The sequence below is a fragment of the Pygocentrus nattereri genome, chromosome 4 (genome assembly GCF_015220715.1).
Source record: "Pygocentrus nattereri isolate fPygNat1 chromosome 4, fPygNat1.pri, whole genome shotgun sequence".
In the NCBI taxonomy this organism is placed as follows: domain Eukaryota; kingdom Metazoa; phylum Chordata; class Actinopteri; order Characiformes; family Serrasalmidae; genus Pygocentrus; species Pygocentrus nattereri.
Window position 1 is genome coordinate 20,149,841 of NC_051214.1, and position 22,996 is coordinate 20,172,836.

The 22,996-nt window shown below is 41.6% G+C and overlaps 1 protein-coding gene across 1 annotated transcript in view; it reads right to left on the reverse strand.

Moving 5' to 3' along the window:
* Positions 1 to 1,291: 1,291 nt before the first annotated feature.
* aig1 (androgen-induced 1 (H. sapiens)) overlaps positions 1,292 to 22,996 on the reverse strand; it is a 67,671-nt gene continuing 45,966 nt past the window's right edge. The window contains exons 4-6 of the mRNA XM_017701003.2: positions 14,423 to 14,538; positions 10,814 to 10,977; positions 1,292 to 2,858 (exon numbers count right to left, since the gene is read on the reverse strand). Of these exons, the coding sequence (XP_017556492.1) occupies positions 2,824 to 2,858; positions 10,814 to 10,977; positions 14,423 to 14,538 (315 nt within the window). The 3' untranslated portion in view covers positions 1,292 to 2,823. The remainder of the gene's footprint in view (positions 2,859 to 10,813; positions 10,978 to 14,422; positions 14,539 to 22,996) is intronic.

Below are 22,996 nucleotides of genomic sequence, written 5' to 3' on the forward strand. Positions count from 1 at the left end.
GTCTGTTAATTGTTCCTCTACAGTACTTGAGAAAGAAACAATAAACAGAATTTCTGTTGGGCACTTCAAAGTAACAGCTTGGCGAAAAAGTCACATTTACACCTTTTTCCACTTAATCTCTATGTTCTCAATTGGCCAAGATATTTTTGGAGGCCAAAGTTTGCTCTTTATTTTAGAATTGGTGCTGCTAACATTGCTAACAAAGCTAACATTGCTAACAACAGGACTCAATAGTCACCCAAATAATTTCTGTAAAAATACACTAACAAAACTGCTCTGACTGCATACAGGTCTTGTGCAGCCTCCTAGATGTGGCTTAGGACACAGTACAGCTTACTGTAAACTATAAAAATGAACTAAATTTGTAGCTGTTTAGCAGTGGTGGACGGTAACTAAGTAAATGTAATTAGTTTCTGTACTTTAGTATTTTTTCGTGTATCTGTACTGAAGTTTTTAAGTCTGTAAAGACTTTTTACTTTCACTTCACTACATTTCAAAGTCTAATATCTGATTTTTTCCTCCACTACATTTTGAGAAATCTGGCGTTACTTTTGGTTTCTGTGTGTATAAAAACGTAACATGTCAAAACGAAAGAAGCGCAAAGCAGGAACACCAATCAGGGCACAGCGGTCACTTTGTTGAGGGCTTGTTTTGACCTGTTGGTCATACCGACCCAGTGCAGCACACGGTTCAACGTCAGCGCAGCAGCGTAAAATTTTGGGAGAGTCTGTTCAACATAAATGATGAACTAACCTAACTTTGTGTAAATAGAGCACAATATAGAAATATGTCCACATATGCAGTCGAGACTGACGCAGCTTTTTTCTGAATTTCTACAAACACCATTTCATTTTATAGTAAATTAGTTTGGGCTGGTTTATGTTTATGAACAGAGACCTACAGATCAATATAGTAAAGGAGCTCATTTGTGATCCTGAGTTTAAAGCCAGTTTTTATTAAACTTAAACTTGGAACTAAGTTGTAAATAAATCTTAAACTGAAACTTTGCTTGTGTGTAAAAAGTGATTTCAGAGCCACTCGGTTCTCCCTGATGGAAACTGTTTACCTTCAGTGTTTTGTGCTTATGATCATTTTAATAGACGTCAGCGTCACTAATTAATGACGTTCTATTAAAAGACTGGTTTACCAAGAGAGACACTGGAGGACTTTCACCTAAAATGAGTTCAAGAAGCGAGTCTTGTTATAAAATGATAACAGGACATCAGAGCCATAATTACTCTTTTAGTACTTTTACTTTATACTTAAGTACATTTGAAGGTAAATAGTTTAGTACTTTTACTCAAGTGGAGGTCTAAAGGGAGGAACTTCTACTTTTACTGGAGTAATATTTTACCTTGCGTGTCTCTACTTTAACTCAAGTACATGGATTGTGTACTTCATCCAGCACTGCTGTTTTATGACAGCTGAACATTGCAAGCAGCCTTTTTAGCCAACAGGCCTGTGTTTACAAACCTCCTCAGGGGTAGGAGGCCTGTTCTAGAAACAGTTTTTGTGATTTTACGACTGGTTTGTTAATACCAGCCCTACTGTTGTCTGAAATAGCTGTGCATAAATAAAGTTTTGTTTCTTTTTTATAGCTCACAGTAGATAATACTGTTCAAAAAACACACTGACAAGTCTTTGTAACCTTAATAAACACCTGGATGTGGTTTGAGGGGACAAGAAGTAATTTTATTGGTGTATTTTTATGCAAACACATTTGGGCTATTTGGGTGACTATTGAGTTCTGGTGTTTGTTAGCAACATTAGCCTCGCAGCGCCAGTTCTAAACTAAAGAAGCAAATACTGGACTCCAAACATGTTTTTGACGATTGACTACATCTAGGGAAAGTGGAAAACTGTGTAAATTAGATCTTTTTATATATATTATAGAAAATAACAGTACAACAAAAAGAAAACAATATTTGTTGGTTGTAACCATGGAAAGTGACAGGGTAAGAAGTAAATTCTCATAGCTCCTTCTTGCCCTCCTTCCCTTCTCTACCCCGCTGTTACCCTTTGGCCTCCTTTAAGGCCTGACTATGTTTGTTCTATGTACCTCATTATTTGTAAGTCGCTTTGGATAAAAGCATCTGCTAAATGTAATGTAATGAAATGTAATGTAATAGCAGTTCATGCACCAGAGAAATGGCTTACTTATTTACAGTCAGGATAAATATGCAGGTTACTTCCAATTCTAGTGCCAAGGTAAGTCGTGTGACTGGCAGCAAACCAGTAATATGTTTCCGACAAGAAACAAAATGCTATTTATTGCTTCTTTAAGATTTTTTGACTTTTCACTAAGCTTTCTCACACCTCACAGACATAAAGAGTAGTTATTTTTCCAAAAACATCCTCACTAGATGATTTATAGGCAATAAATTGTGCTCGGTTTAAGTAATCATATACTTATGCAAGTGAACATGGAGCATCCCTTATGATGAGAGACATGAAATACAACATAACACACAGTAAAGTAGCAATACTGGCCTTAAACATGTACAGTAAGACAGTTATTCTGTTTAATTTAATATTTGAGGTATTCTGAAAAACGCTGCCCCCCAGAGTCACCACAGTAATATAATTATAAAATGTCTGTGCTTTCCTTCCCTAAAGGAGAACAGCCAGGATGAGGGTGATGTCTCAAGAGCTGAACTGGAGAAAGAGGAGAAAACCATCAGGATAAGGTCAGTAACATATTTCATTGTTACGCTGATTATTGATCATTTCTGAGTCATATTCACTGCCCAGAGTCCCAGCAGAGTGGTTGTAGTAATAGGAGAGTGATCTTTAGATGGCTGCTGCACCTCACAGGCGGAGGACTCAGTCAGTTTTATCCTTGTTAGACTCTACAGCACCTGCAGATAAGACGACATGAAGCAGATCATGTTAGCACCCGATCTCAAAACCTGATCTAAACGGGGAGAATGCAGAAAAATAAACTTGGGTAAAAATCTAAAGGTAAATTTAAATTTATACTTGAGTATCATTCTACTGGATTATTTCAAATTACGCTCCCACACTAAAAATAAATAAATAAATATAAACCCAAATAACCCATGTGTGGTGTTGATGTCTATGTTACTCAGTCATCTGGTGGACCCAGCATAACAATTTATCTAAAAATACCAGATGTTTAAAATATCACAAGTGTCCAGTGTAGGGTTCTGCTGTAGCAGCTGTAGCCATTCAGCAGCCTGTCCATGTTGTCCACCCTCACACACACACACACACTAACAGCAAGCCATGTAGGAGGAGAACAGTGTGAATTTGCATAGTTGATCTAATCTAAACTGGAATGTTCAGTTATTTATTTTAACACAATAAACATGCCAGATTCACTGCTGCACTCTATTAACACTACCACTGTGTCCCAATTCAGGGGCTGCATCCTTAGGAGGCTGCATTTGAAGGCCAACTGCGTCACCGTGGCGCCACTACGCTGTTCTGTTTCGAAGCCTCCTTCACATCGAAAAGACACTTTTAAATATAAATACTGGGTTTAAACTGAGTCGAATAGCTAATAATAATAATAATAACTAACAAATGTAAAAAAAAAGCAAAATAAAACAATCTCATCAGTAGCCATCTGGGAAACATCTCCAGCTCTACTAAATGAAAAAATAAACAATTGAAATCAAAGTTTCTTGCTTCATCTTTATAGAACTAAAAATAACTTGACAGGAGCAGCGTTCCATGATGCACGGGAACAGCGGTGCTCTGCCACAAACAGGAAATCCGATCCACTGTAGAGCACACCGTCTCATTTAGGTTCAGCCTCCATAACCTCTACGCAGGTTAAGGATCCTGCCCCTGATTTGGGACACACTGAATATCTTGTACCAAGAGCCAGTTTCTTCTGCAGGGCCTAGGCCACCAAAGGCCCCCCCTGCAACCTCCCACTACCTATATGGCGCTGCACTGCTCTGGACCTTGCAGGTGGCGGGCCCACATGGTCTCCCCACGCTGCCTCTTCGGGCTCAGCCCGGCCAGGTTACTTGGGCTGCTCAGCCACTAGGCGCTCACTGAGGGACGCTACCACCAGGCCTGGCTTCATGGGTAGGGCCCAGTGACCCTCTCCCGAGCAGGGTACATGTCTGTGTCCATTTTTCATGGAGGGTTTTTGGATTGGTGGAAAATGATGGCATGCCCACTCCAGGTAAGGGGAAAGGACTTGCCTCAGGTGGAGGAGTTTAAGTATCTTGGGGTCTTGTTCACGACTGATGGGAAGAGGGATGTTGAGATCGGCTGCAGGCTGGGACAGGTGGCAGCAGTAATGCGGTCACTGTACCGGACTGTAGAGGTGAAGAGGGGGCTGAGCCATAAGGCCATAAGGTTTACCAGTCGGTCTACAACCCCAATTCCAATGAAGTTGGGACGTTGTGTAAAACATAAATAAAACAGAATACAATGATTTGCAAATCCTTTTTAACCTATATTCAATTGAATACACTGCAAAGACAAGATATTTAAAGTGCAAATGGATAAACTTTATTGTTTTTTGCAAATATTCACCCTTTTTGAATTTGATGCCTGGAACACGTTCTAAAGAAGTTGGGACAGGGGCATGTTTACCACTGTGTTACACTTTCCTTTTAACAACACTCAATAAGTGTTTGGGAACTGAGGACACTAATTGTTGAAGCTTTGTAGGTGGAATTCTTTCCCATTCTTGCTTGATGTACAACTTCAGTTGTTCAACAGTCCGGGGTCTCCGTTGTCGTATTTTGCGCTTCACAATGCGCCACACATTTTCAGTGGGAGACAGGTCTGGGCACTCTTTTACTACGAAGCCACGCTGTTGTAACACGTGCAGAATGTGGCTTGGCATTGTCTTGCTGTAATAAGCAGGGACGTCACTGAAAAAGACGTTGCTTGGATGGCAGCATATGTTGCTTCAAATCCTGTATGTACCTTTCAGCATTAATGGTGCCTTCACAGATGTGCAAGTTACGCATGCCATGGGCACTAACACACCCCCAGACCATCAGAGATGCTGGCTTTTGAACTTTGCACTGATAACAAACCAGACAGTCCTTTTCCTCTTTGGCCCAGAGGACACGACGTCCATGATTTCCAAAAACAATTTTAAATGTTGACTCATCAGACCACAGGACACTTTTCCACTTTGTGTCAGTCCATCTCAGATGAGCTCAGGCCCGGAGAAGCTGGCAGCATTTCTGGGTGTTGTTGATATATGGCTTTCACTTTGCATGGCAGAGTTTTAACTTGCGCTTGTAGATGGAGCGACGAACTGTGTTCACTGACAGTGGTTTTCTGAAGTGTTCCTGTGCCCATGTGGTAAAATCCGTTACAGAATGATGTCGGTTTTTAATGCAGAGCCGCCTGAGGGATCGAAGGTCAAGGGCATTCAATGTTAGTTTTCTGCCTTGCTGCTTACATGCAGAGATTTCTCCAGATTCTCTGAATCTTTTGATGATATTATGGACTGTAGATGATGAAATCTCTAAATTCCTTGCAATTGCATGTTGAGAAACGTTGTTCTTAAATTGTTGGACTATTTGCTCACCAGTTGTTCACAAAGTAGTGAACCTCATCCCATCCTTGCTTGTGATCGACTGAGCCTTTCAGGGATGCTCCCTGTATAACCAATCATGACACTCACCTGTTTCCAATTAACCTGTTCAGCTGTGGAATGTTCCAAATAGGTGTTTTTTGAGCATTCCTCAAATTTCCCAGTCTTTTATTATTGGGCCAGTTTGTTTGCAACTGGCCTGGACTGGACTTTTAATCAGATGCAGTCATATCAACATCTCTGGGTAAGGAGTGTGTTTAATGGCTTGTTGCGAGCATGGCCTAGTCGAGGTAGTATGATTCTGGGATGAAAAAGAGACGATGTGTATTAAGCCTGTAAGTGAACTAGCAGGGCCATTTCAGCTGTAGTGGAGTGTATAATAGTGGAGTGTGTGCAGATACTTCAAGCGCCCTCAGTGATTTGTGGGTCAGTGTCAATCAGGTGGGAGGCAGCGAAGGCTTCTCTGTGTGCTGTTATCACTGCTCGCAGGGCTGTTCCCATGTGTTCTGCACTGCCTGTAGCGACGTGACGCCCACAAGCTTTGTTACGCTCCACACTGCTAAGCTCTAATGATGCTATTGGGCAGAGGAGTAAGGAGTGTGGGTGCACAAGGAGACCACAGAGGGATGTATAGCAACCTGGAGGTCAGTGTGTGTAGAACCTCTGTTTGCTGTGTGTGTGGGGGAGTGAGAGAGTGTGTGAGAGAGAGAGAGAGAGAGAGAGAGAGAGAGAGAGAGAGAGAGAGAGAGAGAGAGACACAGAGAGAGAGAGATTTATCTACCTGGCTGTTGAATGTGTCTGCTGTCTGCAGGTGAAAGTGAGTGAACACATTCACACTAAATCTGTTATTGGTCCTGAAAGGTTCATCCAAACCTGAACATAGCCTGAAAAAACAACCTGCCTTAAACTGACCCAACATGATCCAGTCCATTCCCCTGCACCACGATGGGCATCTGTACAGTGTTTAATCACTCGGTTCACCCACGAGACACAACCTGCACCACTGCTTCTATTCATGGATCTATCTATCTATCTATCTATCTATCTATCTATCTATCTATCTATCTAGCTAGCTAGCTAGCTAGCTACCTAGCTAGCTAGCTAGCATCAAGTACAGCCTGATATGACCCACCATCCTACAAGACGCATAGAAGACAAGCATTGACTTTTCTCTGTCCTGGCGCAAACTTCCACTTGCTGTCCAAACGGCAGAGTCCCACGCTATCAAACACCGAGTGAAGACCCATCTCTCTGTGAAGCACTTCAATTACCATTAATCAAGTACTTATGGATATACTTTGTATTGCACTTACGCTGTGACTTAATTGCGTGTTGTCTGTCTTTCATTCCAGGTGTCAGCAGTGACTTCTGTTTCTGGCACTGTCTAAGCTCAACGGTGGTTTGGACTCAACAAAGCATGGTAACACTTTGGATGGTCCACTGTAGATGCTTTGTAGATGTTCGGTATATCTTTAACTAAGATTCAACTAAATATCTACTACATACAACTTGAAGTTGCGTGTGAAAGATTCTATTAAATCTGTTTCTAATCCTAAACTTATCCTCAACCTCAAGGCAAAACCTACACCAACTAATAAGCCTAACCTTAACATTGTTGATAATCAACCACGTTTCACCAGAAAGTTTGTTTATAATTCAAGCAGCTGTAGATAATCTATAGGGGACCATCTAAATAAAGCATGTAATGTATAGTTATGCAAGTTAGCCTCTTTAAACCAGGGAGCTTAAACAGTTAAAAATGGCTATAATCACTGTTAACAATGAATTTGGTTACTGCTCTGCAGCACTCATCCCCCCATCTCAAGTGACATCCTTGACTTTTTTGCTATAATAAAAATGTTTTCTTTGTTAAAGACCTAATTAGATCGGGGACAACTTTTGGATAAAGCTCTCACTTACAACATAAAAACAGAATAGGACTCGTTTATGAAACTCACAGAGAATGATTTACAAACATAATTCCAATAAAAGGCAGGATGGAATGTGAAATAAACTATAATTCCAAAAATAGTTCCAATCACTTTCATGGCCACAGGTATATAAAACCAAGCCCCTGGGCCTGCAGACTGCTTCTACAAACATTAGTGAAAGAATAGATCACTCTCAGGAGCTCAGTGAATTCCAGCGTGGTACCGTGATCAGACGCCACCAAGTCCAGTCGTGAAATTTCCTCACTACTAAATATTCCACAGTCAACTGTCAGTGGTATTGTAAAAAAGTGGAAGGTATTGGGAACGACAGCAACTCAGCCACGAAGTGGTCGGCCACATAAAATGACAGAGCGGGGTCATCGGATGCTGAGGCGCATAGTGCGCAGAGGTCGCCAACTTTCTGCAGAGTCAATCGATACAGACCTCCAAACTTCATGTGGTTTTTCATTCATCTGTCTGGAAACAGGAATGTCTGTATAACTATCTCAAAAGCTGTATGTATGAAGGCCAGCGCGTCTGAGCTGTAGCGATTACACCACAAAAAACGACTCAAACAAAACTTCACCATTACTGCAAGGACAGGTCTATGCCACTTCACAATGATGCTGCATTGAACAGGTGGAAAGCAATGAGAACAAACAACAGCAGCTAAAAAGAGTCTACTTGTGCATGCTAGCTACATCCATGTCATCAGGGACGGTGTTTTCTGTGGCAGGGCTTGTCCTCAACCGCTTCATTCTTTACCCCAACCTGGAGCACGTTGACGCATTAGCATTTCTGAATAGGAACATAGAGTTATAGACTGTTGGAGTTATAAAACCTGGTAACGATATGCTACAATGTAGTACAGCACACTGATGCCACACCAAAGGCCACAGAAAGGGCAGCAAAATTAGAAATTGGAGGGGCAGTTGTGGGCTGGAGGTTAGGGAACTGGCTCTGTGAGCGGAAGGTCGCCAGTTTGATCCCCTGAGCCAACAGTATGTGACTGAGGTGACATTGAGCAAGACACCCAACCTTTAACTGCTCCCCAGGTGCTGCGGATAGGGCTGCCCACCGCTCCGGGCAAGTGTGCCCCCTAGTGTGTATGTGGTGTTTCACTGCACGGATGGTTCAAATGCAGAGGTGAAATTTCCCCATTGTGGAACTAATAAGGGTCACTTAATATAATCTTACAACCACAATTCCAGTGAAGTTGGGATGTTGTGTAAAACATAAATAAAAACAGAATACGATGATTTGCAAATCCTTTTCATCCTATATTCAATTGAATACACTACAAAGACAAGATATTTAATGTTCAAATGGATAAACTTTATTGTTTTTTTTTCAAATATTCACTCATTTTGAATTTGATGCCTGCAACACGTTCCAAAGAAGTTGGGACAGGGGCATGTTTACCACTGTGTTACATCACCTTTCCTTTTAACAACACTCAATAAGCGTTTGGGAACTGAGGACACTAATTGTTGAAGCTTTGTATGTGGAATTCTTTCCCATTCTTGCTTGATGTACAACTTCAGTTGCTCAGCAGTCCGGGGTCTCCATTGTCGTATTTTGTGCTTCATAATGCGCCACACATTTTCAATGGGAGACAGGTCTGGACTGCAGGCAGGCCAGTCTAGTACCCGCACTCTTTTACTACGAAGCCACGCTGTTGTAACAATGGCAGAATGTGGCTTGCCATTATCTTGCTGAAATAAGCAGGACGTCCCTGAAAAAGACGTTGCTTGGATGGCAGCATATGTTGCTCCAAATCCTGTATGTTCCTTTCAGCATCAATGGTGCCTTCACAGATGTGCAAGTTACCCATGCCATGGGCACTAACAGCCCCCCAGACCATCAGAGATGCTGGCTTTTGAACTTTGCGCTGATAACAATCCAGACAGCCCTTTTCCTCTTTGGCCCGGAGGACACGACGTCCATGATTTCCAAAAACAATCTGAAATGTGGACTCGTCAGACCACAGGACACTTTTCCACTTCGCGTCAGTCCATCTCAGATGAGCTCAGGCCCAGAGAAGCTGGCGGCGTTTCTGGGTGTTGTTGATATATGGCTTTCACTTTGCATGGCAGAGTTTTAACTTGCACTTTTAGATGGAGCGACGAACTGTGTTCACTGACAGTGGTTTTCTGAAGTGTTCTGGAGCCCATGTGGTAATATCCGTTACAGAATGATGTCGGTTTTTAATGCAGTGCCACCTGAGGGATCAAAGGTCACTGCATTAAATGTTGAATTCAATGTTGGTTTTCTGTCTTGCCGATTTACTTGGAGAGATTTCTCCAGATTCTCTGAATCTTTTGATGCTATTATGGACTGTAGATGATGAAATCTCTAAATTCCTTGCAATTGCACTTGAGAAATGTTGTTCTTAAACTGCTGGACTATTTGCTCATGCAGTTGTTCACAAAGTGGTGAACCTCGCCCCATCCTTGCTTGTGAACGACTGAGCCTTTCAGGGATGCTCCCTTTATACCCATTCATGATACTCACCTGTTTCCAATTAACCTGTTCACTTGTTGAATGTTCCAAACAGGTGTTTTTGAGCATTACTCAACTTTCCCAGTCTTTTGTTGCCCCTGTCCCAACTTCTTTGGAACATGTTGCAGGCATTAAATTCAAAATGAGTAAATATTTATAAAAAACTCAACTGAATATAGGTTGAAAAGGATTTGCAAATCATCATATTCTGTCTTTATTTATGTTTTACACAACATCCCAACATTGGAATTGGGGTTTTAAGTCTCACAGTCCTCGCAGGCATGTGCAAATGACAACCGCAAATGCGCCAAATGGGACTTGTGGTTTTGTGGGCCTCGCTGTGACTCCAGCCTGCCTAAGTAAAAACTATTTAACCCAGTGTTCACCACCCCTCCTCCTGAAGATCTCTTGTCCTATAGAGTTTAGCCATAACCAGCATCTAACATGCTGCCCCTCCTAATGCATCTGATCAAGCCAGTCTGGGCTTTCTGCAGACTGAGGCTGGAACTAAACCATGCAAGACAGTAAATCTCCAGGACCAGCTTTGGCGACCATTGGTTTAAGGTAATAAAAGTAGGGCGTAAGAATAAAGTGTGGAGAAAAGGAAAAACAGGGTTAATGCAGGTTCAAGTTGGGAGACAGACTGTGAGAAACGCAAACATGAGATCTGAACTTGACCCAAGCGTGACAAATCTGTGAGAGATGATATCCGAACCTGACCCAGTGTGAATAGTTTGGACAAATATTTCAAGCTCTCACACACACACACACACACACCCACACACACACACACACACACACAACACACACACACACACACACACACACACACACACACACTTACTCCTTGAGGAGTCCCAGATGTAGCTGTTGAGGATCTCTCCCAGTACATAGTAGAGGCTGATGAGTCCTGTGAGGCAGACGAAGAAAAGAACTCTGGCCATGGGTCCAATGTGCTCCAGCAGTGGATACACCCAGACCCCCGTCACATTATGCACCCAACACATCCTGAGGGAGACAAAGGGGGAAAAAAGGAGGCCGTTAAAAAGTCACAGTTGCGCCCACGGTCTGTCTATGACCAATTCTGTTCCTGAGTCTGTCCAACCAGCCATATGAAAGGCTGCAGAAGCAGTCAGTGGAGTGTCAATGTGTCTACCAGTCCCATCCCAGCCCTTCACACACTGCTCTTATTGTTTCTCTGAAGACATTCTTACATAAAGAGATGCTAAAGCAACTGATATGCAAAACAGATGCCAAAGAATTAGTTCAATGTGTATGGTGCTGGTCACTGTGGAGCACCCTCAGCTTGAATTTTGGTCCCCACAGTTCTGATATCATCTACATAAGCATTTCATTACCACAAACAAACACCTATATGGACCATTCTACCAAATTAGTTCAAAATGTAGTCCCATAGTTAAAAAAAGAGAGAAAACAACAAAACATTCAGACCTTAGATATTTACAATGATTATGTTATGATCTATTTACACCCAAAGCACTGAGATAGTAATAGTATAAAAAAAAAAAATCATTATTGATATCGCTGTTGTCGGAAGAAGACCTCATATCTCCAAAATTGTAACTTTACAGTAGAAGGTAAAACCTACTTTACCTACTTTTTGCAATGTAAAGGACAACAGACAATTGTCAAAAACTGATATATATATATATATATATATATATATATATATATATATATATATATATAACTTTCTATTGGGAGGTGGCTCTTTCAAACCCTAAAGCCCTACATTTCAACTCGTGAAAATAATACTTACATTTTTCTTTTTTAAAATTTCTTTTAAGAAGTTAAAGCTGAAAGATTTAGATTCATTATCAAGTTAATTTTTAAATGAAAAAAAATCTACTTTTTAAAAAAAAAATGCTGTCCCACATTTTCTTGTCACTGTCATAGGCAGAGCCTTATTTCAGCCACACCTCTTAATTTTAGAGCAGAACGTGAGAATGCTAACAGTTAGATCCCTTGCTTTAGAGTAAATGGGTCCCAAAGTCTGAAAATGAGTGTGTAATATTAGTTTCAAGTTTCAAGTTTATCTGTCATTTGCACAACATGTCAGGACATTTATGCATTGAAATGCTTGTGGTGAGGCTCAGATAGTCAGTTTACAGATAGTAAATAAGTAAAAGTAAAATATAAGAAAAAATTTGAAATATAGAGAAATATACACAAAATACAGAGACAATATAGATTTTAAAGTGGCTTAAGTGACTCAGTGTTATTGTTCTTTAAAGTGGCTTAGTGTTAAGGTGTTATTATCCATAGCAGAGATGATCTGATATAATAATAATAATAATGCTGACAGAGTGACTGAGTGAAACTGTAACTGGGGACGGACCCACAGCTTCACAGCTTGTTCAGAAGCCTGACAGCCTGTGGGTAGAAACTGTTCATTAAGAACTGTCACTTTTTACAACTCCTCACGTCTTAATTAAACATATTCTGATTTTGTGTGTGTGTGTAAAACTGTTCAAAGCTGTGTTTGTTTGTTATGTACTGGCCAGAGTTTTTGAGTTCTGTTTAAAATTAGTTGACTTTGTCACCACAGAAACAACTGGTAAGGTTTCAGTACTAATATGACTGTATTAGTGGTGTGAAAGTTGAATGTTCAATCCTCAATGACTTTCTTCCAAAACTGGGCCAACTGAGTTACTAGCGCAGGAGGCGCAACCCAAATGTTAGAAACAGTCATTTTGTCCTTTCAACAAAAATCAAACCACCTTGGGAGTCTCTACATTGTATGTCCATTTTTCTACCTTGTCCTTAAATATGTCTCAGTCTGCTTTAAGCTTTAGCTCAGCTATAACCAGTTTTCTCACATCTCTGGCAGGAAGCTTTTCTGTGAAAGCAGACATTGCTAATCAACAAAAAAAGGTTTACTTAAGCATCCAAACTGGTTTTATCTGAAAAAATATACATAAATACTCCAGACCGGTGGGCAGCACAGTGGTATGGTGGGTAGTGCTGTCACCTCACAGCAAGAAGGGCCTGGGTTTGATTCCCAGGCCGGGTGACCAGGGTCCTTTCTGTGCGGAGTTTGCATGTTCTCCTCTGGGTTCCCTGGTTTCCTTTCACAGTCCAAATTGCCCCTGAGTGTAAGTGAATGTGTCTACCTGCCTTGGAGTGGACTGGCAACCTATCCAGAGTGTATTCTGCCTTCCGCCTGATGACCGCTGGGATAGGCTTGAGCACCCCCCATGACCCAGAAGGAGAAGCGGCTTAGAAGATGTGTGTGCACTCCAGACCATGTAATACACTGAAACATTTTTTGTGTGTGATAAATTTGTACCCACTACTAACTAAACCTTCACAAAATCTTTCAGTTCTGACAGTTTCAGCCAATTTTGAGCAGAACTCAAAAATACTAGCCAGTACATGACAAGCAAACACAGCTTCGAACATTTGCACACAAACAAAATCAGAATATTTTATTTAAAAACACGCAAAAAATGAACCAATTTGCAGAAAATCTGTTTCTGTAGCGACAATTCTAAATGTTACTCAGTTTTTCAGACTTTGGGACATATTTACTTTAAAACAGGATCTAACTGCTTACCATGTGACCATGAGGGACAGGGATTCAGCTTCACTGTTCTACAGTGCAGGGGTTAAATAGGTTTTTCAATAAAGTTTTTTTTTTTATAAAAAAACTTAAACTCATTATTAAATGCAATCTTTCAGTTGCACTTAACCTGTTAAGCGGACGGCTTCCTCCCAAAAGAAAGTACCCTACAAACGATGATGCCTTGACTTTAAATAAATCATAAAATAAACCCATAACATAAACCTTGTATCCAAGGTCCCAATACTTCATTGGTTTTTAATAATTATTTTTTGTTCTGAGACCACACAAAAGACTGAACTAGTTTGGGAGAACGGTCTAAATGGTACAAACTCTAATACGTTCACTGGGCACTTCAGATGGCTAATAAAAGGCTATAGACATTGCGACCCCTGATTCCAAACACCACCACTGTAAGCAAATCTGAGTCAGCAGGTTTCTTTACAAGACACCATTTTACATGAAGCCACTCTGAATGACTTTGTTTACATCCCATTATGCAGAAGCGTTGAGAAATTGGTGGAATTGGTGGCCTTTAAGGGCTGCATGTGTTAACAATGCAAAGCCTGAACTTTACCTGAACTTTATTACTGAACTTGGGGTAAAAGTACCCCAATTGACTTAAATCTTAAATAAGTGCTTCAGTTATAAATAGCTTATTTCAGAGCTCAGTCAAGTTTCCTTATCAGTACAGAAAGTGTTATTATGCTCTAGTGAAAATTAATTGACATAATAATTATACTGTACAAGCCTAGAAAAGCTGACTCCATGCGACTGCATGCACAGCCATCCACCGGCGGCACTGATCTCAGTACCATCAGGGTGTCGATTAGATATTAGGCCACAGTGATAGAGAGTGAAGGCAATTACCATAGAACATATCCCACAGCAAAGCTGCACACGGCCAACAGTCCACACAACCTGCTGGGATATTGATGATGTGTTGTTCTCATCTCAATTATGATGAAAGGGAGCACCGTCGTATGCTGGAGAGCAGAGAAAGAAGGCAATTAGTTTTGCACAGGCATCCTCGCAAAACGAAGCACCACATTATTACAAGGTTGTTGTGTAACAGCTTCATGTGGAGGGAAAGTGTGTCGCCGAATCACTTTTGCGCCTGAATGCTCGTACGGATGAACGTGTTTTCGTTTACATCTTCTTTTATCCCTCTACAGCTGCAGACTGATTGACTCCATTCGTCCTTCCTGTTAGTCACATTTGTCGGATGTTACTGGAAGCCAGGGGGTGGGGGGGTTCTAATAACCGAGACACCTGTGTCCTTCAACAAGTATTTTCTTTTTTGCTGCTATTCCTGCCAAAGCAAATATTTTTGAACTGGATATTAATTCCTTTAAACATAACATCAGGCTCACTTCAGCCTGAATGAGTGTAGATTAGACAGCTTTCAGTCAACATTGAGGCTCAATCCCTTTTTTTCCCTTGTTTTTGAGTGTCACCCTAACCCCTTGGAACTGAGCTACAGGGCAGTGGTTGACATCTTCCCTCTGAAATGGGACAAACCTCAAATAAAATGAGCATCACTTCATTAACAGCTTCTGGCGCTGCTCTGTAGGGGGCAATTATTTATTATCACCCACCCTTTAATTCTTCAGTGATGTGAAGCTGAAGTCAGATATTCACCAGATTCTTGTCCGAATTTTCCCGTTCTACCTCAACTGGTGCAGCAGTTACATTCTGGCGCTTCAGGCGTCAGAACTGCTGGACAATTTAAGGTGGAATGGGAAAGTTAGCTAGCTAGCTACCAAGACATTAGCATGCTATTAGTGATTTTTTATGCTTGTTATGAAGAAAAAGGACCAAAATACACTGAAACTACATTAAACTAAGATAAAACAGTGATTATTGTCATTTATTAACAGAGGAAATCCTCACATTTGTGGGTTTCTTTGGTCTCTTGTGCTCCATCTCACCAGTACTTCCCATAACACTCTGTTTGGAGTCTCTGAAAAACCTCCCTTTGGAGGTCCATGTAGCCCCAACACTTCACCCCACCCCTCTATCTCAACAAGAATCGGGACACTCTACCCCTAGACGTGAGCGCGCAAAACAGAGGGCTAAGGGCTCAGTGGTAGGGTGAGGGGGAAATGGGATATGCTGTCTGGTTGAACTATATCTTTAATATTTCCATGTTGTCTTCATCCCATTTCTCTCAGCTGTGCTTGCACTGTTCTTCTTCCAGCACAGGCGTCAAACAGCTTTTTTATCACCAGCATTCATGACTCACTTGCCTTGCCGCTCAACAGAGCACCTGCAGAAGCGTAACGAACAGAGCACTTACACAACCCAGAGTCCTTGGCTGATTAAGAGTGGATAAAGACAGAATGGGCACAGAATGAAAGAGTGTGAACTGAAACCTAATGTTGGTCAAACAAGCTTTCGCATGTAAACACAGATGATGACTGTAACCTTCAATTAGTGCTGGTGTCAAGATATTTCTCAGGAGATTAGAGAAGATAATCTGCCTGCATAAAGAAGGGAAAAGAAAGGAAAACAATTAAAGATATCAAGAAAACTGGACTCCTAACAAGACCTGGTAGGCCACCAAAACTGTCACCATTCTTAAACAGCGCTAAATGCTTTTATCTTTGAGAGATATCATGGTCCACTCTTGGCTCAGATCTGAGAACATCCACAGGTGTTTCAGGTGTTTCAGTGTGGGGGGACAACTCAATGGGTCTGAATGGATGTGCTTCTGTTAAGAACCCATTTCTGAAAAGATAATATTTGCATCAGAACATCAAAGCTGCACATCTGAGATGCGGGGTAAGGTTTTATGGATGTGATGTATCTACATTGTATCTACATTTATAATTGGGATTACTACTGTGTCTGATCCACACATACCAGCGCAAGACACTAAAAACCACCACCACATCAGTGTTACTGCAGTGCTGAGAATGACCCACCACCCTAGTACCTGCTCTGTGAGGGTCCATGGGGGTCCTGACCAGTGAAGAACAGAGTAAAAGGGGGCTGACAAAGTATCAGAGAAACAGATGGACTACAGTCTGTAACTGTAGAACTACAAAGTGCAGCTATACAGTAAGTGGAGCTGATAAAATGGACAATGAGTGTAGAAACAAGGAGGTGGTCAGAATGCCTGATCAACATGAGTACAGACATTCACATTCAGAGTCTTTATTAAATTTCAGCAACACTTTAGCCTCAAAATCCTCATCAGTGATTCTGACTCTGTCTGCGGCTCAGCAGAACTAGATTTCTAGGTAAAATATCATAATAATCCTCCTTTACTGTAAAACCGTTATAACACACAGTTCTAACACAGTTGAACAACAAATGGTCTTAAACACTGGAGATAATGTAGAACTGCTAATTCACCCATTAACCCTGAAGATCAGCGCAGACTGCTGGTCACACAGCAACGCAGAGAACAAAATGGAAAAGAGAGATAATCGATAATTTGGAGACAGACAGACTTATTTTCCTTCATAAATCACTCTGGTTTGCTGATACGTTTAATCTGCAGCAACTCACGAAAATTAAGTCGCTTCTTTCTCCTGCTTCTCATTCGAATTCTGTTCCACCTTAAATGGCGCAGCAGGACAATCTGGCGCCTCATGCACCATTTAGGGCGGAATGGGACAATTTAAAAAAGAAGCTGGAGGATAAGAAGCGACTTCAACCTCATAAAAAGTCAAACATTGAGAGACATTTTACAAGAAACTCGCAGAAAAGTTTCCTGAGATGTGAGAAATGTAGCTACAGCTGAGCTGAAGGTTAAAGCAGAGCAAAGTGAGTCTGAGTTTGGGTTTATATTTCTAGTCTCTATCACAACATCAGCACATACTGAGACATACTTACTGCCAAGAGGGTAAAATGGACATAAAATGTCGTGCCTCCCAAGGTGGTTTGATTTTTGCTGAAAGGACAAAACAGCTCTTAACATTTTGGTTGCGACCCCTGAGTTAAGCCTACTAGTAAGGGGTGATCAGCACGTGCCCATCTGCTCAAACTGTCCACGACTCAGTCAGTACTGCACAGTCGCCACCAGCCCAGTGAACGACCACGTTCTATGGTTCAGGTTTTCTCGGATTGACTGAAGCCTGTAGCCAAATTGTTGCTACTCCTCCTTCCCTGCGCTGACATAGCGACAAGCTGCTCGTTAAGGAACTACGATTTGGAGGAAGGAACTGAAAACATACTAAATGCCACGTTGACGGCCCAGTTTATTAATTTCTTACTGTATTTATTTAATTGGTGTATTAAAGCAGTAGAAGGGCGGCACAGTGGCGTGGTGGGTAGCGCTGTCGCCTCACAGCAAGGAGGGCCTGGGTTTGATTCCCCTGCCAGGTGACCGGGGTCCTCTCTGTGTGGAGTTTGCATGTTCTCCCCGTGTCTGTGTGGGTTTCCTCCGGGTTCTCCGGTTTATTCCCACAGTCCAAAGACATGCAGTCAGGCCAATTAGACATGCTAAATTGCCCCTGGGTGTGAGTGTGTGAGTGACTGTCTGTGTCTGTGTCTGTCTGTCTGCCCTGCGATGGACTGGCACCACCACCACGCCACGTTCAAAGTCGCTTAAATCACCTTTCTTCCCCCATTCTGATGCTCAGTCTGCAATTCAGCAAGTTTTCTTGACCACCTCTACATGCCTAAATGCATTGAGTTGTGGTCATGTGATTGGCTGATTCGCTATTTGTGTTAACAAGCAACTGAACAGGTATACCTAATAAAGTGGCTGGTGAGTGTACACAATCCAGCTCATCTAACACTCAGCAACATGCCTTGATCAATGTGATTCTGCCAACAGCCACCAGATGGCAACCTATTTACAGAGTCTGATGGCAACAACTCCTCTCCTACAACTGATTGCCTCAGTTGACCCTGTGAATGTGGTGGAATTGGTTGCCAAGGGAGATGCATGAGTCTGCTTGAAATTACATGACATGCTGATATTTTAATATGGCCTCTAACATGTTACCACACTGAGATTTCAGCTCTTGTTCTTCTCATCCCCTTAAGTGACCTCTATAGTCTCATGCTAAAATTAAAAGACCACAGTGCTCTGTTCTTCGTCTCAAACCACACAGAGCTTGTGATTCAACATGTGCCGAACTCAAAGCTGGAAAATGAGCACATGTTTACATACTGTTTGCTGGTCAGTATAGTAGCTGAGACGCTTTAAGGAGGGAGAGTTACAGCTTACATAGCATTTACTGTGTACTTGAAGAAGCCCTACACATATCAGATACAATATATTGCCAAAAGTATTCACTCACCCATCCAAATCATTGAATTCAGGTGTTCCAGTCACTTCCATGGCCACATGTGTATAAAACCAAGCCCCTAGGCCTGCAGACTGCTTCTACAAACATTAGTGAAAGAATGGGTCGCTCTCAGGAGCTCAGTGAATTCCAGCGTGGTGCCGTGATCAGACAACAAGCTGTGCAACAAGTCCAGTAGTGAAATTTCCTCAGCTGTCAGTGGGATTATAACAAAGTTGAAGTGATTGGGAACGACAGCAAATCAGCCACAAAGTGGTCGGCCACGTAAAATGGCAGCGCTGGGTCAGCAGATGCTGAGGTGCATAGTGTGCAGAGGTCACCAACTTTCTGCAGAGTCAATTGCTACAGACCTCCAAACTTCATGTGGCCTTCAGATCAGCTCAAGAACAGTATAGAGAGCTTCATGGAATGGGTTTCCATGGCCAAGCAGCTGCAACCAAGCCTTACATCACCAAGTGCAATACAAAGCATAGAATGCAGTGGTGTAAAGCGCTGCCACTGGACTCTAGAGCAGTGGAAACGTGTTCTCTGGAGTGACAAATCATGCTTCTCTATCTGGGAAGCCAATGGACGAGTCTGGGTTTGGTGGTTGCCAGGAGAACGATACTTGTCTGACTGCACTGTGCCGAGTTTAAAGTTTGGTGGAGGGGGGATTATGGTGTGGGGTTGTTTTTCAGTAGTTGGGCTCGGCCCCTTAGTTCCAGTGAAAGGAACTCTTAATGTTTCAGCACCAAGAGACTTTGGACGATTTCATGCTCTCAACTTTGTGGGAACAGTTTGGGGACGGCCCCTTCCTGTTCCAACATGACTGCGCACCAGTGCACTAAGCAAGGTCCATAAAGACATGGATGAGCCAGTTTGGTGTGGAAGAACATGACTGTCCTGCACAGAATTCTGACCTCAGCCTGATAGAACACCTTTGGGATGGATTAGAGTGGAGACTGTGAGCCAGGCCTTCTGGTCCAACATCAGTGTCTGACCTCACAAATGTGCTTCTGGAAGAACGGTCAAAAAATCCCATAAACACACTCCTAACCCTTGTGGAAAGCCTTCCCAGAAGAGTTGAAGCTGTTATAGCTGCAAAGGGTGGGCGACATCATATTAAACCCTATTTATTTAGAATGCAATGTCATTCGAGCGAATACTTTTGACAATATAGTGTAGCTTTAAAAGGTGGCTTGCAGTCTCCTCCACCAAACGTTACACCTGGCACAGTGCAGTCAGGCAGGTAACGTTCTCCTGACATTCACCAAACCCAGACTCGTCTATCAGACTGACAGATAGAGAAGCTGATTCATTACTCCACAGAATACATTTCCACTGTTCCAGAGTCTTTACACCCCTGTTCTACTGACAGTGTTTATCTATCAAGACTGCAGTGCTATGTGCTGAATTTTATTCACCTGTTAGCAATGAGTGTGGCTGAAGCACCTGAACTCAGTAATCAGGAGGTGTATCCCAATAGTTTTGTCTATATAGTGTATGTTAATGGACTGGTTTTGGTGACTTCACAAAAACAATACATTCTAAATGGGCTGTTTTTATAGCCCTTAGCCATGGAGAACTGGAGCTGAAGTGATAGAGCACCACTGATTACCTTTGGGATTAGTTGTGTTCCAAAACTAATCATCCAACATCAGCAACCGACCACACTAATGCTCTTGTGGCTGAATGGAATCAAACGCTCACAAAAATGTTTCAACATCTAGTGTAAACGGCTCCCCAAAGAGTAGAGGCTGTGACTGCATCAAAGAAGGGATAAAATCCCTATTAATGCTCTTGATTTTAGTCTTGAACAAACATCGGGTGATAAAACCTTTGGACACAGAGTGCAGCTCATTACAGTAGGATCCAGATTTCTAAATCCACCTCTAAGCACAGGTTTTATTGCATCAGGGGTGAAAAACTACTACAGTCTATAAAAGATATATTTCTCAAACAAAAGTGAAATTAATCTTCAGTGATATTTACTCAGTCAAACATGTCTATATGTGACATGTTCTATAATTTGCCATAATGAAGAAGAATGGGTCCAAAGATAAACCGAAAGGCTGTTTTAAACCGAAACGCATCAACATGTATTTTTGGTTATCAAATCATGTTCGGATTTCACTTGATGTAAACATGAAAAGCCAAGTGTGAACCCACCCAGGACACATTGTAATCGGATTACGGTCACTCAAACCACATTCCACAGTGGTCAGAGATGTATCTTTAACAATAGTGTAAATGCAATGTATACATGTATTTATCGCTGTTATCAGAAGAAAACATCATATCTCCAAAATGGTAATTTTACAGGAGAAGGAAAAAACCTGCTTTACTTTTAATGTAAGTCAATGGAACCAGACCTTTTCCCCAAGTCATTTTGGGTCATTTCTTTTGGTCCATTCTTCATGAAATTTACATACAATGTAAAGGGTAACAAGTTTTTTCAAATTACAGAAAAAAATTTAAAAACGACAAAAATGGAGAAACAAGGTTTTCTTCCAACAGCAACAATATGCATATATCTGCATAAACTTATGTAGGTGGAAATGGATCTGCTGACTACCATTAAGAAAGAAGAAAATGAAGAATACACAAGGGTGGAGCTATCCACAAGCCAGGTGCCTTCTTGCACTCTTGTCTGGGTTACTATCCATATGGTACCAGGTGAAAAAATAAACAGAAGTAAAATAAATTCCTTTTTTTAACATAGGAAATGAAATTCTGATCCTATATGGTCACAGTTTGTGTGCATTTTAGTAAAAAAAGAGAAAACAAAATACACCCCAATTCCAAAAAAAATTGGGATGCTGTGTAAAGTGTAAGTAATTGTAAATAAACAGAATGCAATGATGTGCAAATCTCACAGACCCACATTTTATTTACAACAGAACACAGATCAGATGTTGTATCAGATGTTGAAAGTGAGACATTTTATTATTTCATGAAAACTAACTTATTTAGAACTTGATGGCAGCAACACATCTCAAAAAAGCTGGGACAGGGGCATTACTTTTCTGGAAAAAAGAAAAAAAAAAAACGCCCTCCGGTGGCACTGCGTAAAAAACAGGCATAATCCTGTACTGGAAATCACTGCATGGGCTCAGAGACACTTAACACTAGAATGACTGAAGCTATGAAAATTTTCATAAGGGAAAGCAGCCTCCCTGTAGCCCACTCCCCTGCTGTGAAGCGATTAATGCCTATTGTCTTGGTAATGGTAAGGAATGCGCTGGAAGCACCAACCATCCCATGCCCCCAGAAAGCTCCTACAGCTCCCAAAGCACCTAACGTGACACAACTTGAAGGTGAACTTGAAGTTACAACCCGAGTGTATATGTTACCGATCCGACTGCACGACGGAGAGTTTGTAGAATCGTGTTTCAAAAGTTCTAATTCAAGGGCGCGTAGTAGCGACGGACAGAGCAGTGGCGATTTCTCTAAGACTGCAAGGGAAGCTCAGCTTCCGCTAAAATGTCAAACATTAAATTGCCAAATATGTTCAGTTGTGTTAACATTTCATTGACTACAAAAGTGTCAGAACACGTTAATCTCGAAGACGAGTTAGTTCAGAATCAGCTACTTATCACGTAGCGTCAATGCATTTGCCCGTAGAAGCTGAGCGTCTATTCACTTCAACGGGACTGCATGGGACATTTTTTTTTCATTGCTTCGAAACTCGCCGGTCATCGGATAAATGCCACGATTTTGTCCCGCCCCCGGGCGCTGAGCGTCTCTGGGGGTGAATGGAGCTGTGGGTGGCCGGGTCTGGAAGAGGATTGGAGGATAAGTCGAAAGGCTGAATCCCGTTTTGATTGACAGCTATTTTGACCTCTTTACGTCAAAAGGCAAACTGCAACCCATTACTTGGGGTTTGCTTGGTGTAATTACTTGTGCATTTCCACTGTTCATTGTGTAAATAAAACACACTCATAGCATTCCCTTGTTTCATAATTTTGTTTATACCTTGTTATAGTTTAATTTGGTTTCGTTAGTTCGTTCAGTCAGTCGTTCACACTGTTGGCTAGGTCGGAGTGAACTAGCCCGCTAGCAAGGTTCACACGATGGCAGACAATGCTAATATTGAATATTGTCGACCTGATTTTGGCAAATTTAGAAGTACTGTATAACTGTATCCAAAAACGGTATTCATGATTATATATATATATATAATGATAAAACAAATACATGC